General features: G+C 39.0%; 1 protein-coding gene across 1 annotated transcript in view; it reads left to right on the top strand.

Annotated features, from left to right (window-relative positions):
* Window positions 1–547: 547 nt before the first annotated feature.
* The window catches only part of HS2ST1 (heparan sulfate 2-O-sulfotransferase 1), a 79,134-nt gene continuing 56,012 nt past the window's right edge, over window positions 548–23,669 (top strand). Inside the window, exon 1 of the mRNA XM_036387414.2 lies at window positions 548–825. Coding sequence (XP_036243307.1) covers window positions 702–825 — 124 coding nt within the window. The 5' untranslated portion in view covers window positions 548–701. The remainder of the gene's footprint in view (window positions 826–23,669) is intronic.

The following is a 23,669-nucleotide window of genomic DNA, read 5'->3' as shown; positions in this document are numbered from 1 at the left end:
TGGAGAAACTGCCGTTTTCCAACGCTAGTCCGGCATTGCGGAAACAACCCCGAATAAAGCCCTTTCCCCTTTGTCGGGAACTGCCAACTGGCACATCGGCCCTCAGCCCAGTGACTGACAGCCGATCTGACCAATAGTATTGTGCTTTCCCCACGGCAGCGGTGCCTGCGCCCAACGGGATAGGGCGGATGGGCGGAACTTCAAGCGGCGCCTTCCAATCGGGAAGGGACGCATGTAGGCGGGACATCGCCCCGCTCCGGTGGCTCAGCGCGGCGGGGGAGGCGGAGCGATTCCTGCTTCCGGCCAATCGGAGCGCGTGAGGGGCGGGGCTGCGGCAGCATCGCCCAATGGCGGGGGCGCGGGGCGGGGCCCACCGCGGGGCCCGGCGGCGGCGGCGGCGGCAGCAGGGGCGGGGGCGGGCGCGCGGCCGGGCGTTCGGTTGCCGAGCAGCGCGCGCAGGGCGGGCGGGGCGCGGCGGGGGCCGGGCCGGGCCGGGCCGGGCGGGGCGGGGCGGGGCGGGCGCGCTGCGGGCCGTGCGCGCGGCGATGTGAGAGCGGCGGCGCCGGGCCCTGTCCGCGCCCCCGGCCGCGCTCCCTCCGTCCCTCCTCGCCCGCACCGTCCCCGCGGCTCCCGCCGGCCCCCGCGGGCCGGGCCCCGCGTTATGTCGTGATCCCGGGCGGGCGGCGCTGCTGCTGCTGCTCATGGGGCTGCTCAGGATTATGCTGCCGCCCAAGTTGCAGCTGCTGGCGGTGCTGGTGTTCGGGGTGGCCGTGCTGTTCCTGGAGAACCAGATCCAGAAGCTGGAGGAGTCCCGCGGCAAGCTGGGTGAGCGGCGGCGGGCGCGGCCGGGCGAGGCGCGGGAGGCGGCGGGGCCGAGGCAGCGCGGCGGGGCCGTGGGAGCCCCCGGGCGCTGCTCCCCTGGCTCCGGGCGCTGCCGTGCCCCGCTACACGGTACCGGGTCGGTGCGGGCCCGCCGCTCTGCAGGAGGGGCTGTCCGCGACAGCCTTTGGCCTCTGAGTTCGTTTGTTTGTTCTGCGAGATCGGGAGAGCTGTGCGAGGTCAGCGCTGGGAGGACGAACGTGTCCGCCGTGTCCGAGGGGCTCTGTCCGAGGCGCGGTGCTCCCCTCACGGCCGGGGCAGCAGCGGCCGGCCCGCCCCTGCCTCCGCAGGCACCTGCGAGCGAGGAGAGCAGCGGCCGTGCTGACCCAGCTGAGGCTGCTGCAGCGAATTACCATCTTCTGCACATCTGATTTCTAATTCAGACCTTTTACTAACGCTTGACACTGTAATGGAAAGCACGGTGTAAAGAAAAGAAATGCTCTTAATGACAAATGGATAATTTGTTTACCTCTCATTTAATGTAGGATGTTATTTTCTGCATTTACTGAGTGTAGTTAGTGATTTCTTAGACTGCCACTGAGCTGTACTTCAGTGAATAGCAGACTAGAAATCTCTTGTGTAAGATTTCTTTTACTTTTCCTGCTTTAAAAGGGTATTTTTAGAGTAATATCTGCCTAGTGGGTAGCATCTTACTACTTTGTCTGTTGTATATAAGGCTGCAGAACTTGTAAAGCTTTTACATTGCTTAATTCAGGGTCTCCTGAATGTGAAAAAACACCATTCTCAACCTAGTTTGTGGTGCCTAGGAGTTGTGAAAACAGAGCACTGAGATTTCTGGTGTATACAAGATAAGGAATTGGTTCACAAACTTCGTGGATTTGCTTTCTCCTGTTATTTGACTATACTAAAATATTTACATTATTAACAATAGTTAATAGTGTAAATTTAAGTTTGTAGGAAGAAAAGTGCACATCCTTCTGGTGTTAACAGTAGAAGTGGATTTGAGTGACATGGGAAGTTTACCAATGAGTTTTTAACAGAGTCCACATACCTTAATGTTGAGCTGTATGAATGCCATGGGATTTTACTTCACAGCATTTCTTTTCCACTCCATTCTCTCTGAGCTGCATATTAGTGATTAGGACCTGGAAATTGCAGTGGATGACTGCTTGAGTTGAGGGAGGCCCTTACTCTGCATACTTTTCAACTAAAAGTTCTTATCAATTATAATCGAGGCTCTTTTTTTGCAGGGTCTCAATAACTGTAAACAAACTCTTGAAGAAGAAAATGAAATTGGAAGATAAAGCAAGCAAATGTTGCCATAGTGCTGAAGGTTCAGTGGTACTTTGTATACATCTGCTCTGAAGTGGTTCATAGCCATGGCTTCAATGCTTCTATTGCTGACAGTGTGTGCTACTTTAGTGAAATCTCCTCCTGGCATTTAAAGAGTAACATAATATGTGTGAGAATCAAGAATTTTGCCGGTAAAACTTCTTCCTCCCTAATTTATATGCAATGGACATATTTAACTTATATATTTAGAGGATTAAAATACTTAAACTGCTTTGGGACAAGAATCTAATTACTATCTTGTGCTGAATTTATTTCTTGAGGAGAAGGGAAAACTATTGTGAAGTTTCTTAAAAGTAAGATGGAAAGATTTGCTTTGTGTGCAACTTACTGGTGACTCTCCAAAACCCATGAAAGGAAGGGGAAAAGGACTTTCTGCAGCAGCTTTGAACTCAGATTCCAGTTTTTAGTCCAAGAGTATGCTTTGTTTAAAAGCTTCTAGCTGTCTGAATGTCTCCCTTATCACATGTTTGGTATGTATTTTATGACTTTCAAATATTAAGATTTCATTACAGCTGGTTTTTTACCATCACGATTGGTTAGAATTCTACTGAGGTGCATTATGGAAAATGGTTTTCTCCAGATCAATGCAATTAATTGGCCTAATGCACTTGAGTGCAGATTTTCCTCCCTGTCCACTAAAAGAATGGTGTGGTTGTGTGTGGAGCAACACTATGATTTGAGGGTAGGGACAAAGTAGCTCTTTTGTTCTTTCAGGTGTGTTTCAGTGGGTGCTTTATGTAGCTGCATTTCTCTTCACAGAGAAAAGCAAGGCACAACTTCCCAAGGATATTTCTGGGATTCACATTCTCTGAATGTGAGAGAAAGAAAAAACAATTCTTATCTCATTTACTGCTCCTGTGTTTTCGAACAAGTGAAATACATTGAGGAAGATTATTTACCTGAAGGAATTTGCTTGATTGGATTCTGGTGTGAGTGTTTTGATTCATTGACCAGTTGAATCCACGTGTGTGTATTGGGACTGTGGGCTGACAGTCACCAGATTGTGTGCAGTTGAGTTGAGTTGGTGCTTGGTGCAGATTCAGTTTAGATGTAGTGTAATACAGTATAGAATAATATAGTATAATAAAGTAATTAATTGGCCCTCTGATATCAATGGAGTCAGATGCATCATTTCTCCCTGCCATGGGGGTCACCTTGCCTTTACTAAAGTGGAACTCAACTCAACTGCACAGAATCTGGTGACTGTCAGCCCACAGTCCCAGGACACCTGGATTCAATTGGTCAGTGAATCAAAACACTCACACCAGAATCCAGTCAAGCAAATTCTTCCTCAATGCATTCCACTTGTTCCAAAACACAGGAGCAGTAAATGAGATAAGAATTGTTTTTTCTTTCTCTCACATTCAGAGAATGTGAATCCCAGAAATATCCTTGGGAAGTTGTGCCTTGCTTTTCTGTGTGAAGAGAAATGAGGCTACAGCTTTGTATCAGAAGTCTTGATACATGGTGTTTGGGGATTGGGTTTTGAGCCATGCCTAGTGTTTGCATTGATATATCACATGATAAACTGTCATCTTGGAAAGTTCTTGTAAGAGTTAGGCATTGGCTAGGAAAACCGAATTACTTCAGATTTGATAGCAAAATAATTGTGCAGTCTTTTCAGCAGATCTAAAAATGTTCAACTGTACTTTCAGACAGAAAGGGCTTTATCCAAATCCTTCATGTATGAGCAACTCCAAATTCTGTAGTGAACAGTTGGGGGCCTTAATTTCAGTTTAATAACTTAGAATATTTTGCCTGTAAAGTGAAATTGGAACGTGTTTCTGGGTGAAACAAGAATGGGAACTTCTTTTTTTTCTGTAAGACTTTATATGGATAAACTTGGTCACCCTGGCAGACTTCTTATTTGAGAAGTAGAGGACATACAAGCAATTGACCATCACAAATGCTGCTGCTTTTAGTGACAAAATTGCTGTGATCCTTTAAAAGGGTATTTATAAACCTATGGGCTTTTTCATATGAAAAATAACTTACTAGTTAAAAAAGGTGAATAAAAATATTAATTTCTTTGCAGCTCTGTAAAAGTAGTTTATGGTGGTGAGATCACAAGCAGAGTGTGAACAATTTGAAATACATTTTTTGTGAGAGTTCTACCTACAGCTATTAATCTTTCATATTTTCAGGTTTACATGATCAGCATGCTCTCCAGACTAAGCTGTCCCTAATTGCCAGTGAGAACTTTAATGTTTTTATTTAAGCCTGGTGTAGGCATGTGCCCGTTAGCTCTAGGAATACGCAGCCCTAATAGAGAATATTGCTCCTGAAAGGCAAATGTTGAGATTTCACTGTTGTTCCTGGAACAGAATAACAGAGGTAATGTCTGGCTGCCCCTTTTGGGTTTTGGAAGCCTTCTGAGTGCAGCTCTGCCTTTGTTATAAATTGGCCTAGCATTTAACATGTTTAATGTGTACCATGCCATCTCCTGCATTGTCATTAGTATTTGTGGTGAGTTGGATGAAAAAAATTAACCAGCTGGATGTAAACTATCCCTATCTTCTCTTCCCTCCCCAAGATTTTGTAATCTATTGGTGGGGAGAAGGAAGGGGGAAGTTCTTATGTGTTCTAGTCCTTCTGTTTAAATAATAGTGTTTTACAGCACTAGAAGCACTTCAGGATTGGCCAGGGAAATGGGAGAAGACAGTGTCTCATTTGAGGATTGAAGTCTGTAGGATTGGTGAGAGAAGGTGAGGATAGGAGGTGGAGAAGGATTGCTCTTTGGTGGGTGGGAATGAAACAATAATGCTGCTTTCTAGCACTTTAGTGATGTTTCCATATTGTATAGGAAAAAGGCTTTGTCTGAGAAACAGAATATACCATAACGGGGAAAGCAAGGATTGAACCTGCTTAAGATCATGTTGAAAAACTTCATAGCTGTAATGTGGGAGTGTTTCTTCTGTTAAGTGATAAACAAAATAATGGCTCATATCTATTAATTCAGCACCTTGAATTCAGAGTATTGAAGTCTGTCATTTAAAAGAAATCCTTAATATTTTACTTTTTCCTTTTCTTTTTTTTTTTTGTTTGAAAATACTTACATCATTTGAAAGGCTCTTTTTGTTAGCCCAGGAAAGAAAATTTAATTGATGTATTCCATATTAAAAAAAAAAAATTAAGGTGATTTCCTAGCATATGTGACCCTTGATGGAGTAGTATCTTTCTAAGCATTTTGTGCCTAATAAACCACTGTTCCCTTGAAATTAAAGGCTTTAACTTCCCAATGATTAAGTCTTATGCTTTATGGACATAAAGACTTTGGGATGATGAAACGATAGGCATTTCACGTTTCCTTTATTTAGAAATAAAAATCTCCTGTCGGTAGGCCTGCCTGTTGCATGCTGTTGGGAAATCTCTCAGAAAATTTATTGTCTGTTCTAGTATAGCACTCATGGTTCCTTAGCATACTGTTATTGTAATTGAGCATTTATAAAGAGGGACACAGAACATTATCAAGAGGAGTTTGTGATTGTTGGCAGGTCTGGCCACACACAGCTATGCAAATGATTTCCTAGATTTTTTTCTAAATATTGCCCTGTTAGACAGTAGTTTTTATTTGCTGCTGAGTAGCCCAAGGCATTCCTTCAGAAGCACTTTTATTGTATACTTGGTTTCCTGAAATAAGAATTGTAATGCTGCTTCCTTAGTCTATCCCCATCCAATAGAACTTTCTTGCACTTTGTCTTGCTGGTTTTATCACACTTTTTCACTTGGTTCCCTCTTACTGTTCCCTTTCACCATGCCTCTGGTTGTCCCAGATGGTTTAAGAATAAATTTTAAGAATTTAAAATTTAAGAATAAATTTTAAACTACTCCAATACTACAGTTGTACTTCCCGTTGAAAACTGTGTTATTGAGCAATTGTACAAATTTTGTTCTGCTTTTTATTTATGTTGTTGTTTGTGGTTTTTATATTTCTTTATAGCTTTTTGGGGAATAAATGTTGCAGCTGTTGGTGTTCTATTTTCTGTGAAATTGGTAATGTGTGAACTTTGACTAGTACAGAACTCTGCACATTCCCAAGCAACATCAAGGCAGCTCAGACTTGCTGATGGGGTCTGTGACTTGGTCTCACCCCCTTCTGCTGGTACCTCAACAGCTGGTTCTAACAGTGGAAATAAGAGGCATAACTTTCTAAAATATCTTTCCCCTTCTGAAAGGCTGCATTTGAGAAACTACAATATTGTTGGACCTACTTTGCAGGCGTTGTGCTTTTAGTGAAATAACTTGGAAAATTGGTCATCTGGCAGGGGTATATTTTTGTTTAAGATATTTTGCGGGCATTTTAGAGATATTTTGAAAGATTAAGTGGACTTGAGAAAACAGATGCAGTACCTCCAGTCCCTCCAGCCATGGGCAGTGGATGAAGTAATCACCAGGTAAGGCACTCTTTCTTTCTGGGTTCTCCATTGAACACAGCCAGATTTGGGCCACTACATATCTATGTTACTTAGTAAGGCACAAATTTAAGTTGAAGAGCACATAGAACTACAATACCATTCTCCATGTGAATGCTGGAAAAGAGACATGTTTGCAGTCACCTCTTTAGGACAGAAAAGGCTTGTGGGACAGTCAAAGGAATGTGAGTACTGTCTTCTTCATTGTGAATTAATGCAATATTAAAAATTGGTAAGGATAGCTCTGAGTTCAAGGCTGGCAACTTCAGGAGAAAATGTTCAAAGGAGTTCTGCATGCTGTTCTTCCATATCATTGTTTTTTTACTTAGGAAGATAGATTGGGTTATTTTAATAATGAAATACCTGTCAGGTTTTTCTACTGTGCTTAGCACTCTAAAAGGAAAAGCAGTAACACTACTGGAAATCAGAAAAAAAACTACATTTGATGCCTTTATTTGCTCTGTGCTAAAGCAACTAAAACAACAGCATTATGGCATAATGGCATGCCAGTGTTCACTTTGTTTTTCTTGTCTATTTTCTACTTCTGAGCATGGCAAAAGTAAGTAAAATTTTCATGTCTCCAATATACCTCTGAAATCCAATGATTGCAAGTTCCTATGTCTTTATCTTTCCCTTAGCTCTCACTGGAGGCTAGTATATATATGTATACATATATATATACTGCCTGTCCAAGAAAGACCTTGTAAACTCTGTAGACCTTGGGTTTAATGTAACAGATAAAACCATTGCTTTCCAGTTTATCATGGCTGCCAAGGGAAGTTGAGGATGCCCCATCCCTTGGAGTGTTTAAGGACAGGTTTGATGCCTCTCTGAGCAACCTGCTCTAGTGAAAGATGTCCCTGCCCATGGTGGGATGTTGAAACTAAATGATCTTTGAAGTCTCTTCCAACCCAGTCCATTCTATGGTTCTATATACCTGTGAAGTGAAAGAAATTGTAGAATTTTTTTTTTTTCTGTATTTCAGAAAACTGACATATTTGAAACTGGATTTTTTTCTTCTTTGCATAGCTTTGTACTGCCTCTGGGTGTTGAAGTTAGGGACAGTTCATGAAGAAGTAATTTCCATATCTACTGACTGGCAACCATGAGTCACTCACTGCTAGACTTACTCTGGCCAGACTGGTCTTTTCTTCTAATAATGAGCGCCTTCTCTCGAGTAGGAAAAAGATGGCATTTGCATATGGAATCCTCCATGTATTATCACTGCAATGGATCAAAAGGCAGTCTTTTTGTGTAGCTGTGTGCAATCTGTAGTTTTTGTCACTTATCTAAAGTGTATTTAAACCTTGTCAAAGCAGGTATTAAAATAGTGGTAAGAGCTTTGCTTGAAATCTGTTTATGTATCTGAAATACTAGCCTGGCAAGCATAATGAGAGTTCCATGCTGTAGGAAAATAGCTGAACTAGTACGTGTATTTGTATTATTTTTTCAACTGGAAATAAAAGACAAAAGAGGGAGTGAAAGGACTCCAGTGTTGAGCAGAGGTATTTGAAAGTTGGCCAGCTGTCTGCAGCCTTTCATAAATATGTACAGACTCTTAGCTGCAATCTGGGGATAGGCAGTATCTTTTTCAAACCCTCAGCTTCATGTGGTCCTCAGGCCCATCCACTGTGTTGGAATGTTCACTCCCCTGAAAACCTATGGCTCTGTGAAGTTGTTGTGTTCAAAGCCCAGCATCTTGAGAATGGTGGCATTCAGAGAAGTCTTCACCCACTTAGGAGAGAAAAGCAAACCTCTTTCCTTGCTGCAATTGGCCCAGCTGGTTCTTTATTCACCCCCCAGCTCCTTGCCACTTCACTTTTTGAGTTCTGGAGAACTCAAGTCCCTTCATTTGGCATTCCTATCAATAAGTGATAGGAATGATAAAGTGATAAAATGATAGAAGTTCTTTTGATAAACTGCCTTTATCAAAAGAGGTTCTAATGCTGATTATGGTTGGTACGCCCATGCACTTCCCTAAGGATACCAAGTGTCAGTACTCAGGGAAGCATTCCTGTGGCACAGGTTTGTATGGCTCTGTGTCAGGACTATGCTGACAATCAGGACATCAGTGATACTGCGGGATGTGCCTGTGGGTGTCAGGGACTGGCTTCATACTGAGTGTCTGTTTGTTACCAAGGGATTCGTTCATTGCTATAGTTAAGTTCTTATGGCTGTAAGTTAAGAGCATACTTTTCCCATACAGGTATTGTTTGCAGATATGTCTGCAGAGAACCCAGCTGCGTCCACATGTCTTTTTATTGTCTAGTATTCAGCATATTATTGCTGTCCTTACTTTGCAATATCCTTGTGTCATAATGGTTTCAATAACGTTACTGCTGTAATAATTATTCAAGTTTTCTGGTACTGATAAAATTCATCGTGAGTAGCTGGAAGTCCATGGCAGTGAAATAATTGATAAGATAATTAAATTACAAGAAGTATTTGGAAAGAACCTTTCTATCACTTTGGCCCAGTCTTTGTCTTCCTTCTTCATGTCCACTTTCTATATCTGGTTAGAGTTTAAAATGACAGCTGACATCCTTCTTTTTCATCAGTTTGCTGTTTAATTCTGAATACTGATTTGTGTTGAAACATATGTAAAACTTAAGTGGTGTTTTGATAAAACAGCTTTTGATGATTTTGAAGTGTTTATGCAAACCTTGTGCATAATTGCTGTAAAGCTGTAAAGAGTGTGGGGATGGGTTCTTAGGTTCCTTAAATTAAAATGCATATATTCTCCATTTACTTCTCTAGTGGCTTTTCTCTCAGACGATCTTATTTTTATCTTCTTTTTTCCTAATATATATAAAAATTCTTAGGTGAGAGAGAGTATGAAGTATATAAATTTATCATACATATAGTCCTGTGAAATAAATATGATCTATGTCTATATTCCTCACTCTCATTGTCTGTATTTTCTGATGTTGTAATATAGGACTGATCTTTCTTGTGCAGCAGATTGAAAGACAGTAGCATTTCATTTCACTTTGAAAAAGGTGCAAAAAGGCAAGCAGTTGGACAGAGATTATGCTTATGCATCTCACTTTCTGCAAAATGAAAGGGGAAATCCAGTTTGATTATTTTTTCCCCTTGAATTTTTCCCTGTGTATCTTTCCTCTTTCAGTATTTCTGTTATCTTTTTTCTGGGTATTTTGTTGTTGAAGGTATTCAGGATGATTGCATGAATAGCGTATCTGTATTTTTGTTGAATATTTCCATTTCTTTGCATTAATTCTGTGGAGGGCTTGGGAGGAATGAGAAGTCTCTTTTTGCAAAATATGGAGTTTGCAATGGATTTTAATATACTAAATCTTAATCAATGATTATATTAGAGTTGATGTTGATCATTCATTCTAAGCAAAGGATTTCATTAAGTCTAAGAAGGGTTTAGAAATTTAGAATAAAAGCCAAAAGATAGGATGTGAAAATGATAGAATCTTATTCTGACACATTAAATAGACCAAAAATTGCCTTTCTTATGAAGCAAAGCACTAAAGATTTTGGCTCCCTCAGCATTTGAGTGACAGACGTAAATTGGGGAGAGGATTTTTTTTTGGATGATGTAATTTAAAAGTTTTTATTCTTTCAAGAAAAGGGGATTAATATTTACAAAAGCTGAGTCCAGCCATGTCCTTCCACTGTTGGCAGTAAAATTAGTATCTCCCACCAGGGTTTTATTCCCAAGCTAAAGGACAGAAACCCTGTCTCCTGACCAAAGCACTCGAGCACAAGCCTGTGATCACTTTCTGAAGATGTCGTTTTGTATGTGACACACAAAATAGCTTGTGTAAGGATCTGAATTTTTTGAAACAAAGCCATAATGTCAGGTTTTTTGTATGCTGGTGTTGAGTGAAGTGTTTCATTGGTAAAATCTTTATTTCAGCTGCACTCCCAGTGAGAAATTCAGAGCCAAGGTTTTTCAGCATCTCATTTGTCAGTAAACTTTCAGCAGCGTGCACTCTTAAAAATTGTGAAAAGATGTTTTCCTACTGTAGGTATTCCTCCAGAATACCTACAAAATAACAATATTCTTGATACATTATCCTATGAACTGAGATGACCATAGCACTAAAATGCTTTCCTGTAATCAAATTTAGTGCCTTTGGGAATATTGAGTGCTTTAAAGTTTGCCCCTCTTCCCCCCCCTTTTTAAAAAAATTAAACCAAACAAAAGACCCTTACAAAGCCTACGTCCTTATGTGAGAATAATTTAGACTGTTTTAATAGATTTTTAGTCAGAGTAGCTATTTTGTATTACGTTTGTTGATTCTGCTAACAAGGCAAGCTTTTGAAGATAAGTACCTAATAAATAGTTTGCTGTTTTATGATGAAGTGATTAGATCTTGATGTCCAATTTGATGACTTCAAAATGTGTATAGTCGGATTGGACTGAGAATGTTTTTGAGCTTTGAAAGATAGCATTTCAAGAGTAGCTGTTTATTTGCTGTTTGAGGACTTCCCATCATAAAAGTGGCCTTTTGATGTATAAGCATTTAGTAGGAATTGGAATGTTTTGTAAATTAACTGTCTTTTTATTTTTATGAAAACAAATATTTTTTAAAAATACTTGTGGATGTCTCTCTCTTTGCTGTCCATGTTGTTATCCAATGTGCTAATTGCACTGCTGCTGTCAGTTTGAGTGAGGGCAGAACTTGCTCTGGTGTTTTATCAGGGCCTCTTCAGGTTTAAAGTTAACTTCAACAGGAGTGTCTTTAATATTTTTGTTTGATCAAGCTATAAATAGCACCGTATAAAATTTCTGGCATGCTGCTTGATTTATACCTGTAAACAAGGGCTTATTGTCTGCGTTGAATGTGTATGCAGTTTTGGCTAAAAGTGCCAGAATGCCTTGCTTTCTAGTTGGGCTAGTAATATTCATTCTAGTCCTTGAACTGCCCCACAAACATGCATTGTGAGCCAACAGCACAGGCTGAATGACCAGAAATACCTGTATAAGCTTAAACCTAAACACAGGAGTGTTTATGACCTGTCATGTTTGGTAAAATCTTGAATTTTATCTTTGAAACTATTCAATTGCCAAAGCAGTTAGAGTTATGTAAAACCTTCTACACAGAGTTCAGTTGGAGCTGCTTTTATTTAAAAAATTGTGCATTTTGAGGAAAGATTTTGGAATGGTTGATGAAGTAAAATTTCTGCCAGTCATAGAGGGGCATAGGAGGGCTGGAGATGTCACAGCAGAGCTCTTAAAGTTAGCAGAGGATGCATGAAGTGCTCTCCCAGCAGTGTGCCTGGCACTCTGGTGGGAGAGTGTCACCCCTGTGACAGCCAGGGTAGCAACCAGAGCTGTACCCAGCTCCTCCACCAGCAGGAATCAGCTTGGAGCATGAAGTTACAGCACTCTTGATTTCAGTTGAGTTTAAGGCTTTGGGCGTCTCTGCTTGGGCTGCAGAGATGGCACATGTTTGCTTCTGGACTGGAAGGGACAGCCATCCCTTTGTCCAGCCCTGAAAAAAAAAAAAAAGATACAGGGTACTAGTCAGGCTATCACACCACTTCCTGAGGTGTGATAAGTGAATTTGGACTAAGGGCAAATTCATCTTGTAATCACATGGTCAGACATGGAGGAGAATATTAAAAATTACCTTCTGGAGAGGGTAGGAGAAGAAGAAGGGATGTGTATGTGAGGATCAGTGCAACTATTGCAATTGTGAGCTGCCCACAGTCTTACTGATCCCAATAGAAAGGCAGTGAGTTTTGGAGAATATGCTTATTTTTAAGGCTGGCTTCACTAGTTTAACACCCTGAAAATATACTTGCTTCTGATTCCTATTGCTTTCTCATTTACCCTCTACAATGCCATTAAACCCTTCTCTCCTTTCTGATGTGAAAAGCCAGCCTAAAACTGAGGTGTTGGTTTAGCGCAAAGAAATGATAAATCAAACGGCAAAACATTTAAATGTATCCTCTTCGGGTTTTCCTGTCTGTGCTTTCCAAACCATACTCTGAAAAATCTGGTCTCGCTGACATGCTTGTGGGGGCATTTTTCTAAACATTTGTGGTTGCTGGAGCAACCCAAAGCATTATTTCCACTGATTTTTATGTGCCTACTTAAGTGTGATTGCATAGTGCAGATGGCAAGGCAGTCTTAATAGGAGAGTTAAGAAAGAGAAATAGATTATAAATTATTCACATATCAGGTTTAAGGAAAAAAAGTGTGTGAAGGAAGACTGAAGGTATTGAAATTAATACAGGTGTTTTCCCTTGTTTTAATCCATAATTAAAAGCCCTTGAAAACTGAGTGACTAAGGAGCATTAGTGGTGATTTTGTGGAGGTTTTAAGTATGTGCACACTTTAGGGATGGAAGCTTGTGTCAAGGTTGCAGTTGAAAACACCTATTGTTTTGCAATAAGTAATGGTATGTAATAAATATCTTAAACTGGTGCTATAAAATATTCATACAAGATAGTTATTTTGATAGAAATGATGAGAAGATTTTAAATGTTAAGTGAGATTGAAATATTAATTTTCAAGAATGAATCTAGGAAGATGGTAAACATTTTTAGACTCGCCTCTTCTCATATATCTTAAAACAATGTGGAAATAAAAATAGCAATAATGTGCTTTTTAAATATGAGAAAACCTGCTGAATGTCTGACAGCATGACACTTAAGCAACAAAATCTGTCAAGTATTCATATAGCAGCAGGAATACGAAATGAAGGGATTGTTCCTACATCTCTTTTACTTAATATATATTAAGTATTTCCATGTAAATATAAACATGATATGGCACTCTAGAGATAATTACTATGCAAAAGAAATCTATATGAACATCCTCTGAGATATCCAGGAATTAAGTTGGGTCTGTTTTCTGGCCTTGATGGAATTGCTTATCTATAAACTCTGCAAATTCTGTTAAAACCCTTCAACCTTTGCTGTTACAGGTTCCACAATTAAATAGGAACCTAAATTAGCTTTTCTACAGAAAAAGGCCTAGTCCTTACAAATACATGTCAGGCAGAACTACCAGGTAGTTTAAAGTTTTACCAGTGGATAACTGTTAACTAAGTAGAGGTGTAAAACCATCAAAAGAGATTGTTCTTTTTCCTTTGGTCAACACCTTGTTACAATGAATTTGAGGCGCTAAAAAGCCTGTGATGTTTAAGAATCAAAATGCATCCATTTCAAATTTGGCTAATCTTGTTCTATTGTGTAATTTCAGTTGCATCCTTCATAATTTTCCTGTGGTATGTAATATAGATGGCAATTTGATTTTAAGAACTGCATGCTGTCCAAGATGGAATGTGTTGTAGGCTAATGAGCTGTCTGTGTCTCTTTGTCCTAGGGAGACCCTCATAGAGGTTTTGAGTGTTCATTTTACTTTCAGAGCAAAGGATCTTGGTTTGGGGAAATTTGTAGATAGAAAGAACTTAAGAAATAATTATCCTCAATCATTAAGTTTATCACTGCTTCCTGTTTGAGCTAAGTGCATGGTGAAAGTTACCTAAAAGTATCACGACATTCCTTGAAAAGTGTGGCACTTAAATTATCGCCAAATGCAAAGTTTTTAGGAGGCCTGTCATCCAAGAATTGTCAGTGAGTGTCAAAGAGCATGTCAATTAATTGCCAAAAGCATTCTTGGTAAGTGTAGCTGTTTTTCTCTAACAATTTACTTAGAAATCAAGTAAGTTTGCTCTTTTCCAAACTATGACTAATCTTACTACAATCATTACATATTATTTTATTGTACACTGCTCCTTGACAGCAGTAATGATCTTATGAAGGTAAAAGTTGGTTAGGCTTTGATTTTTTTTTTTAATAGAAAATAACCTGATCTAAAACAATCATCCTAAATTGCACTTCAGTACTCACTAAGCATTCTGTCACTGTAATCTCCAGTACTCATCACACAGTGCTTGTTACATCAAGCAGTTGTGTTTCCAAACTAGAATCACTCACATTTTGTATGGGGTAGTAGTTAAAGCATTTACGAGATTCTTAGCATTCTGAATTTGATTTTGAGGTAGACTTGTTTGCTTGTTTGATCTGCAGGCTTATTTCAGGTGAATTTAGGATACTTTGGTTTTTTGGTTTTTTTTAATAAAGGGGTTGTCGTGACCAGAAAATGTCAGCGTAAATGTCTTGTACTTGAGAATTGTGTGAGGTAAATGCACATATTGCAGATTCTAGTGGTAGTTTTGTGACTAGGAGTTTTATTTTCTAATAGTTGGAATAAACTGTATTTTATGATTAGTTGATGAAGAGCTAAACTTTGTGTTGGTGTAGAAATGACTGTTGGGTTTGGTGTTTGTGTTTGGGATTGTTTTCAGGGGTTTGTGTTATTTTTGGATTTTTTTAACGTGGACGTCCAAGAAGAACATTTGCTAATGCCAAGTGCTGAAGTGACATTTTCTAATGAAAATTTAAGATTTCTTACCTTGAAGAAGGCACTTCTGAACGCAACCACTGGATCAACAAAGTACACATGACTTTGCTTGTTTGTGTGTTTTGTGGAAATTTTCCTTTTTATGCTTTGTGAGCCTTGGCTACGATGCTAGAATGAAGAACAATTTTATTGAGCTTTTTGCCATTTTACAGGTTGATTTGTGAACCACTGCCTGAACAGGACAACTTTTACAGACTGTAAAGGGCAGCCTTTAACATGGAATAACAATCAAATAAAACAGAGTCTGTTGGGCAGAGTAATTTTCTCATGTTTTAAATAGTCTGTTCGTGAAGCAGGGGAAGGTTGGGGCTGCAAGGCCTTGGGATGATTCATAGCAAGACAAGCAATGATGTGATGGCAGGAGGTTACTACTAATGCTGTGGGTCACTATAGGCCATCAGGCATGGGAGCCTTCAGTAGCTCTTCAGCCTCTACTTCCCTCTCTGTGCGGTCACAAGGATGTAGCTGATCAGCTTACATACGTGTGTGGAAATGACAAAGTCTTTGTATTTTTAAAATACCCAAAAGAACCATCCTAATACAGAAACAGTATAGATCCGTGTCCTTCACAGGCATGCAGGTATGTCACATTACAAACTTGTATATGTACAAAACACCACTGTTTGTACTTATATTTGAGTTTAAACTTGGTAATTCTTCACAAAATTTGCTAAATGTTGCTATGGAGAATAAACTGTATTGGTATCCTTGTGCCAGCTGACAGAGACCTGCGTTGTGTCCCTTACCCTGTTATAGCTACATGAATTAGGTGTGAATGAGGATGCTCACTCAGGCCACTGCAGCCTCTCTGGGGCATGGACTTGGCTTCTCTAAGCCTGTTTCTGACCAGCTTTTGATCCTCAGCTCCCTCACGTTTCTGAAGTGCTGCTTTTATGATGTTGGTTTAAGCATGAGTCTGTTCATGATGTGTGTTGTCCTGAAGTGACTACAAATAGAGATTTACAGGTCTTCTTTCTGTGTCATTTGTTCCACTTCACATTAAATAAGGAAAAATTTCTTCCCTTGAAGTACTATAGCCATCCTTGTGCTGAGAGAATCTTTATAGTTTGGCTTAAATGATTTAATGACATATTTTTAGTTATTAGTCCATATGGATTGTTAATTATTTAATAAATTATGTTCAGTATGCATTGAAATGAAACCTTTATAGAGTTAGGTACTTTTTATATTAACTGGAAGTAAGCTTGTTAAACTAACGTTTCAGAGGAGAGCGTATGTTGAGAAGACTGATGTCTGTTTTGGAGACAGTATATAATTTCTGCACGGTTTCTCATAATAAAGTCATGCTTTTAAAGACTTTCCAATGTTTAATGTGTATATGGACAAATATGTTATGCTTATTATTCTACTCCTCAAATAAGCAGTAGTCTGTCAGTCTTAGGAGCTCACTGGCTATTTCAAGAATTTAACCTCCTTTTGACACTTCCATGGCTTTTTCCTGGGAGCAACTTGAATGCCACTTACTCAGCAGTAAGTAAAATAAAATCAGCTTAGGAGAGCAGCATACAGCAAATGTTGCTGGTAACAGAAAAGGCATGTAGAATTGCTTGTAAGATGATAACATTTCATAACATTCTTGAAAACAACCTCTCATATATTGATTTTTTTTTCCCATATTTTTTATCCCCCCCATGCAAATATGAAATGTAGTCTTTCAAGGAGTCTTATTTCTTCATTGAAGACTTGCTGTATTGATCTGAAACCACAGAACTGAAATGGATCATATTTTAACAGTGTTCCTTTTCTAATGACAATATGTGGCCTTATGTTTAAGTGGAATTCTTGCTGCAGTATTTCTGTTACTGGAATTTGTGGACCAGTCAGGGAGGGACTTCACTAAAAACCCTTTATGAGATACTGCAAATGAAATACTTCCCTGACATCTGTGTGAATGGATAGCAGACCTTTGTAGACATGATTCATGGAAGCATACTGCCAGCTTGCTTCAGAATAAAGTGATGGGAGAGGAGAGATCCTGAATAATCCTGTGTGAATGAATACAAAGTTTTGTAGTTTCTTTTTGGGTTGGTGCTCCACTTATCACAGGCCAACTAAGGAACACACTTCTTGTTAGTGCAACTTTAGGTTTCTCTCCATAATGATAAATATAAGGAAGTTATCTCAGAATAAGAGACAATTTCTCCTCATTTCCTGCTCCCTTTACCAGATGATGAAATTAAAAGCTTCTGTGTATTAATTATTCCCCATGATAACTACGTTGGGGTTGTTGCAAAGCCTTACTGCTACTCTAAAAAGGTTGTAAGTGTAATAAAGTCAGGATTTAAAATTAATGAGAGAACTTTTTCCTCTCTCTGAAAAAACTGGGGTGAAAGATTTCATAAGAAAACATACAAAAAGGCTTAGGGTGATTTTTTTCAGTCTGGTTCTGAAAACAAAGGAAGTACAGAAGGTCAGAATAACAGTGTAGAATTTTTGATGCTTTCCAGTCTCACTTGTCCTTTTAACTCTACTGTCATAAACCTGTTGCTTCAGAACATGGCAGAGTGTTTGAATCTCTCAGAGGAAACGAGTTTCAGTAACAAATACCATCTTAAGCTAACTTGGCCTGAGCACTCAAACACAGCACTGTATATGCAGTAATACAATTACTGTATTTTTAGACATAACAACCTGCAGGGTGAGGATAGACAACTGAAAGATGCCAAGAGTCTGTGCAAGCTTGGCTTTAGGGAAGAATAGGAACTCACTAGGTCCAAGTAATTTAGAGCCTGTTAAATTTACAGTCTCTGAACAAATTTTTCTGTTTTGGAAACTACACAGTATAAATTGAACATTAAATCAACAAATAATCTAATTGTAGTCCTGTCTGCATGAACCATGTTTTTAAATTCTACTGTAGTGAAATTTATGCTAGGAAAATGGGCCTCCAATCAAACAAATATTAACAGAAAACCCATTATGAAAAACTCTGCTTGAAGTTTTGAAAACTTTAAATGTGCAAAATTATTGTTCTTATCCAGTGCACACAAAAACCAGTTGGTTAATAATTTCACAAATGGTTGGGAACAAAATGAGTTCAGGATGATGCACTCTTGTGAATCATAAGTTCTTGCAGAAAGTGGTATTATCAGGAGAACATAAAACTCTAAACAGATGTATTGTTGCATACAAATTATGAAAGCAAGGTAGGCACAGCTTTACTGAAATGAGATAGGAATTGGACAGTGAATTTGATATTCCTCCGCTTTCCCATTGCCTTTGTGCTGTTGCTGTGTTCATCCCAAAAGAAATTGTTATTGTATGGTTTCACAGCACTTTCACTGAGGAGGACACGCTGACTGAAACTGTATGGTCTCAAAATCATAACACCACATAGTAGAGGTTTTTCTAGCTATAGTTTCAGCTGTAAAAAAAACCAAAAAACCCGTTGCCTGACCAGTCTTCAATAAATCCACATGGTAGGGTTGGTTTAAATCTGGGGGATTTGGTGTTTGGTGAGGAGTAGACAGTTGATAATAGTGAAACTGATTATCTGGAGTATCCTCCTGCAATTAAATTCCTTAAGTTTCTAATATAGTCGCACTGGATATGGTGGTACTCAGGGAATGCATTTGCATTTTATATTCAAGTCTATGTTTAAGCTTAAATTCTAAAGAAGTCTGTTTAAAAAAAACAACCCAACAAAAAGTGCTATTGTTTGGGAACAGTTTTAATGTGTTTTGAATAGAAGAGTTTAAGTCATTGAACACTAGGGCTGTGTGGGCTTTTGAAAAATAACGAGTGTGACCTCTGCAGGTATCTCCTCATTTACATCTGATTTCTGCTCCTTCTAATGCTTTAGAGAGAGAGCTGAATGGTAGCTGAATGAGATTTGTAATGCTTTTAAAAAGTGTTTCTAGGTTGTTAATTACCTAGGAAAAAAATCTGAATCTTTTGAAGACTGTGATTTGAATTGTTACTAGTATATTTTCCTGAACGTTAATTTGTAGTTTGAACTTGTGATATGTACTTTCCTGTTTGTTTAGAGATTATTGTGCATTGTTCCCCTGAAAAGCTCATTATCATCAAACAATCTCCTAATACCAACTGACTGGGTAATGGCAGGTGAAACTTGTCATATCTAAGTGTATTAAGGGAAGAACAATCCCAAGTTTACATATGTTAAATTCTGAATTGGCTGTCCTCACTGAGGCAGGAGTTCTTGGGGTTACAGGAGTTATCTGTATGGAAACTGCTGATCAATTCTCAACAATGGTCAAAAAAGTATGTTAAAAACAAATCATAAACCACATGAGAATATTTTGTTTTCTATTGGATGGACCAGTTCTGCTGTGTTGGCCTTTCTTGCCCTTCATCATGGAAAAGGTTAGAGCAGACTTGGAAAAGATGATCTGTGACTGCTGAGAATAAATAAAGAAATGAAGCATCTCCCTATATGGGGAATGATAAAGTAGACCAAGGGTCACCAGACTTGGGAAAACATCTCAGGAAAGGAATGGTAGGAGCCTGTAACTATGGATAAAGTGAGCAAGGAATCCGTATTATACAAGTAGTAGGAAACAATCAAAAATTAACTATTGCTTGATAGCCTCAAAAATGCTGAAACAAACTGGTGAACTGTAGAACACAATGCCACAGCATGAAATGTTCATTGAAATGCTTAGAACTAGGGGTAGAAAAATTATTCATCTGAAAATTAATTAATTTACTAAGTTGCCAGCAGGTGGGTGATGTTAAGTACATCAGGAGCATATAACCTTGTCCTCAACCTGGTTTTGTCTTCTCCAGATGCCAGTTGGCCTTTGTCAGAAACAGGGTATTAGAACCTTGGTCTGAACCAGTGAAGCCCTTTAGGTAATGTGTGCACCAGGACCCTTCCCCTAAAATACCATGTGTCCCTTAATGCCCCCATTCATCCTTTTCAGGGTATGCCTGACAACTCTTCAGTGTTGTGTAGATTTATAGCTTTTACCTCTGCTGAAGGCATATAAAGACTTCTGTTTATCATTACTCACTTAAATTTCAGGTCAGATTTAGGAAAGGTTTTGTCAATCCATTTCACCCAGGAAGGCATGTAATCTTGCTTTGAAAATGTCATCAAGAAAAAGAGCATTTTCCTTGTTCATTTGGAACCTATCAGTATTTTGAAATAAAGTCACAGTTTCTTAAAATCTGGATATGTTTGGTCTTGTGTTAAAGCTACTGGATCTTAGAATGTTTCTATATTCCCTCCTCACCACCCTGCAGGACTTTTCCCCTGTGAAGGTACTTACATCCTCTAATCATCTCACTTCTCAACCTCTCTGAAAAACATGTTGGATTCCCTAAGCCTCTCATTGTAAGGTACCTTTCTGATTCTTGAATCGTTTTTATGGCACTTCTGTACCGTCATAGTTTTCCACCAACCACTTTAAAATATGGGCAAATATAGTATGGAATGTTTCAGCAGCAGGCTCCTCCCTGCCATGCACTTCATTGTTTTCCTCTGTTTTGCCCTCCTGACCCATCAGTGGATGCTGTTTGTGATTGCTTCTGCAGCTGCAGATACAGCTGAAGTGGCTGGTTGTGTTAGCAAGGTGCCATGTTCTGACATTCCCAGTTTTTACTGAAATCAAATAGCAGATATAACTTTGATAACAGCAGCATTTTATGAAATTGAAAGCAGGGAATTTATCGTGTTATCTCCGAACCAAAAATGTCAACAAATATTTGCCTTCAATTTATTTGCTGGATAGTAGCAACTTAATTCGTAATTAAGATACAGAGCTTTTATAGTATGGAGATAATAGTATAGCTAAAAACCCCCAAACTCTTTGAAGAGTTGATACTTGCTGTTTTTAATGATTTATTTTACTGGTAGGAAAACCTAGCATCTACCATCTATCAAATACAGAGAATATGTTTAATGTAGAGTTTCTAGTTCCAGTCCAAGCTATAGCGTTAACTGACATGGAGCCATACTTGTTCAACTGTGCTGCTTTTATTTTTGAGCTGTTTTCAGGTTTGTCTACATGGTGCTCAGGGATTCAGAAGGATTTTGTTATAGAAGGCAAATCAGGAAAAAAACCCCAGATCTTAATTTTAAAGGTCTAAGTACCATTTGGAGTGTGTTTAAATGTGTGTGAATGTATTTATTTGAAACACTGCATAATTCCCAGTGTTACAATGGTATGAAATGTGATAGAACACATTTTAGGATGGGTGATGGATTACATTCTTAGTGTCCTGGTGGAATAAATAACATATTAAGATAACATGTTTCTTTATTTCTTGCAGTTGTACAGTGGAAGAGAAAGCAGCTCACACTTTAATCTCTCAGGTTTTGATTTTTTTCTTCATATTGCCATAAGGAAAACTCTTTTCCTTATTTTTCCTTGAGAAAGTACTGAGGCTTTTCGGATTTTATAATTGACCAGTCATACTTCTGATGTTTTACTACATTAAATATTTGAAATGTAATTTCTTCTTGAGAGGAGAGCAAGTTACTTTCCTGCCTGAGTTCTTTTTGTGATGTGCTTAAGCTAGAGATGGAGTCATTTGTAGCTTGTATTTCTGTTCCATAGCTGGTATTGTCTCACATTAGAGATTGGAAACCCTTGTGGTAGTATCTCTACATTGAAAACAAGTTATGTATTGTAGCAGCTGCTCTACACTAATATTTATATTTGAGAAATGAACTCTGTTAAATTTTAAGAATTGTTCCCATGGCAAAGGTAGTTGCTGTCTATTGTTGCTTCAGATGTAAACTTTTAGAATTATTGTGAGGTATCTATGTGCCTAGCTTTAAAGTCAAGAGCTTGATTGCAGCTTAGAAAATAATTACTAGCTTGTTATAAAGTACTTTCTTCTTTATGAAGAAATATTGTTGGAGTGCTCTTTGCTTGGACTGAAGCTATGACTCTATATTGAGGACCCTGAGAGATAAAAGTGGATATGCTTTGTCCCTCTGGTTGCCTAGGTAGATTTGCTGAATTATGGAGTAGAGCAGCTTATACTTCTGTTCATTTTTTGTGAAATTGAAAATATGGAAACACAGACAATCACGGTTGTAATGCCAAATGTGAGAGCAGTTGCACTGCTTTATTTATGTAACTGTTTGTTAAAGTTAAGCAGTATTTTGTGATCTTTGGCTTTTTTGTTTTTCTAGAGTCCAGACCATAGCTCAATCCTTTGTCACTGGGTATTGAGGGTATTTTTTACAAGAGCCCGTGTGTCTGGTGTTTACTGTAGCTACCACCACTCTGTGAGGCTGAGACTGCGTTTCCTGTGCTTCCTGGGGTGTGGTCAAGGACCTTGCTGGTCTGAGTTTAGAGAGACACAGGCAAACCAGTTGGGGTGTTGGAGAGTCTGATGTCTGCCCAGCAGTACCCCTGGTGTGATTGGAACTGGAACCTCTCTCAGATGTTGTTAATGCAGGACTAATGCACAACAAGCAGTTTGCTGTGGTAATGAACAAGATAAAGCCCATCTTATGGCTTTATCAGAAGAACAGAGCCTTAATTTTTCAAGTGAAATCTTGTCATAACTGGAACTGTTTGGGCTGGAGGGAAAAACATCAACCAAGTATGTGGTTAAATTTGTGGTTATCCTGGATTGCAAATATGTTTTTCCACAATGAGAAGTATGTGGCTTGCATTTTACTTTAATGTTGAAATCATTCAGTTTCTCTTACTTCTCATAGTTTTAAAGACTAGGAATAGGTAGAGAACTTAAATGTATGCAACATATGGCTGAAATATCACATATACAAAAGATCTAAAAATCAAAGTTGCTGTCTCCATGACAACTGTAGCTGAGCCAAAGAGTTCTTTTCATAAAGACAGCAGTCATGCACAGTGAAAGTTCAGAGTCTGGGAACCTGACTCCTGGGATGCTTTGGGATCCACATATAGATCTACAGGGAGGTGCTATTTATGTTTGTATCCACTTGGAACTTAAGAGTGTCACTTGTTCCCAGCTTCTGCCTACAAAACACACTGATGGGAGTAGAGTGTTTTTGTGATATCTAATTGAGATGTCTGACATGTTGCAGATGGGAATAGCAAACTAAGAAGTAATGCAACCTTGGCAAAGAGGAATTTTAAATGGAAAATGGGAGGATTTCTGTCTTTAATGTTGTGGGTGAGGGATGATGAGGGCTTTGACCTGTGGCTTTTGCAGATCAGAATTGTTTGTATGAATACTCATAACCAGACTCCTTCTGTGCAAAGACTCTCTGACGCTGATTACTGGAAAAATTTGGCTATTCAACTTTTCGGTTCTAGTGCCACTATATTTTAGTCATGTCAGGTGGAAATTTAGTTTTTATTCCATCTGATGCTAATTGTTCATGTCACAAAATAGGGAAAGAGAATCTTGATTACAGATAGTAAAAATACTGGGAGTGAGTGAGCCAATATCCTAACTATGGGGAGTTCTGTATAAACACAGGGTTGCACTGGTGTATTTATTGTACTTAACTCCCATTTTGATTGGATTTTGGATTGATAATGGAACAGAAATTTTATGAGATTAGTTACTATTTACCCTATTTTGAGTATCCAGACATAGAGATAAATAAAATGTGGATTAAGCAACTCTGTCTGCAAGTCATTTTCTTTCCTCTAGGCTACCCAGCACAGAAGCTTTCTTTTACCCTATGGAAGCAAATATTTCCAGTCATTTTTGGCTAG

Source organism: Molothrus ater, chromosome 9, assembly GCF_012460135.2.
Source record: "Molothrus ater isolate BHLD 08-10-18 breed brown headed cowbird chromosome 9, BPBGC_Mater_1.1, whole genome shotgun sequence".
Taxonomy (NCBI): domain Eukaryota; kingdom Metazoa; phylum Chordata; class Aves; order Passeriformes; family Icteridae; genus Molothrus; species Molothrus ater.
This window is presented reverse-complemented; position numbering and strand designations above follow the sequence as displayed.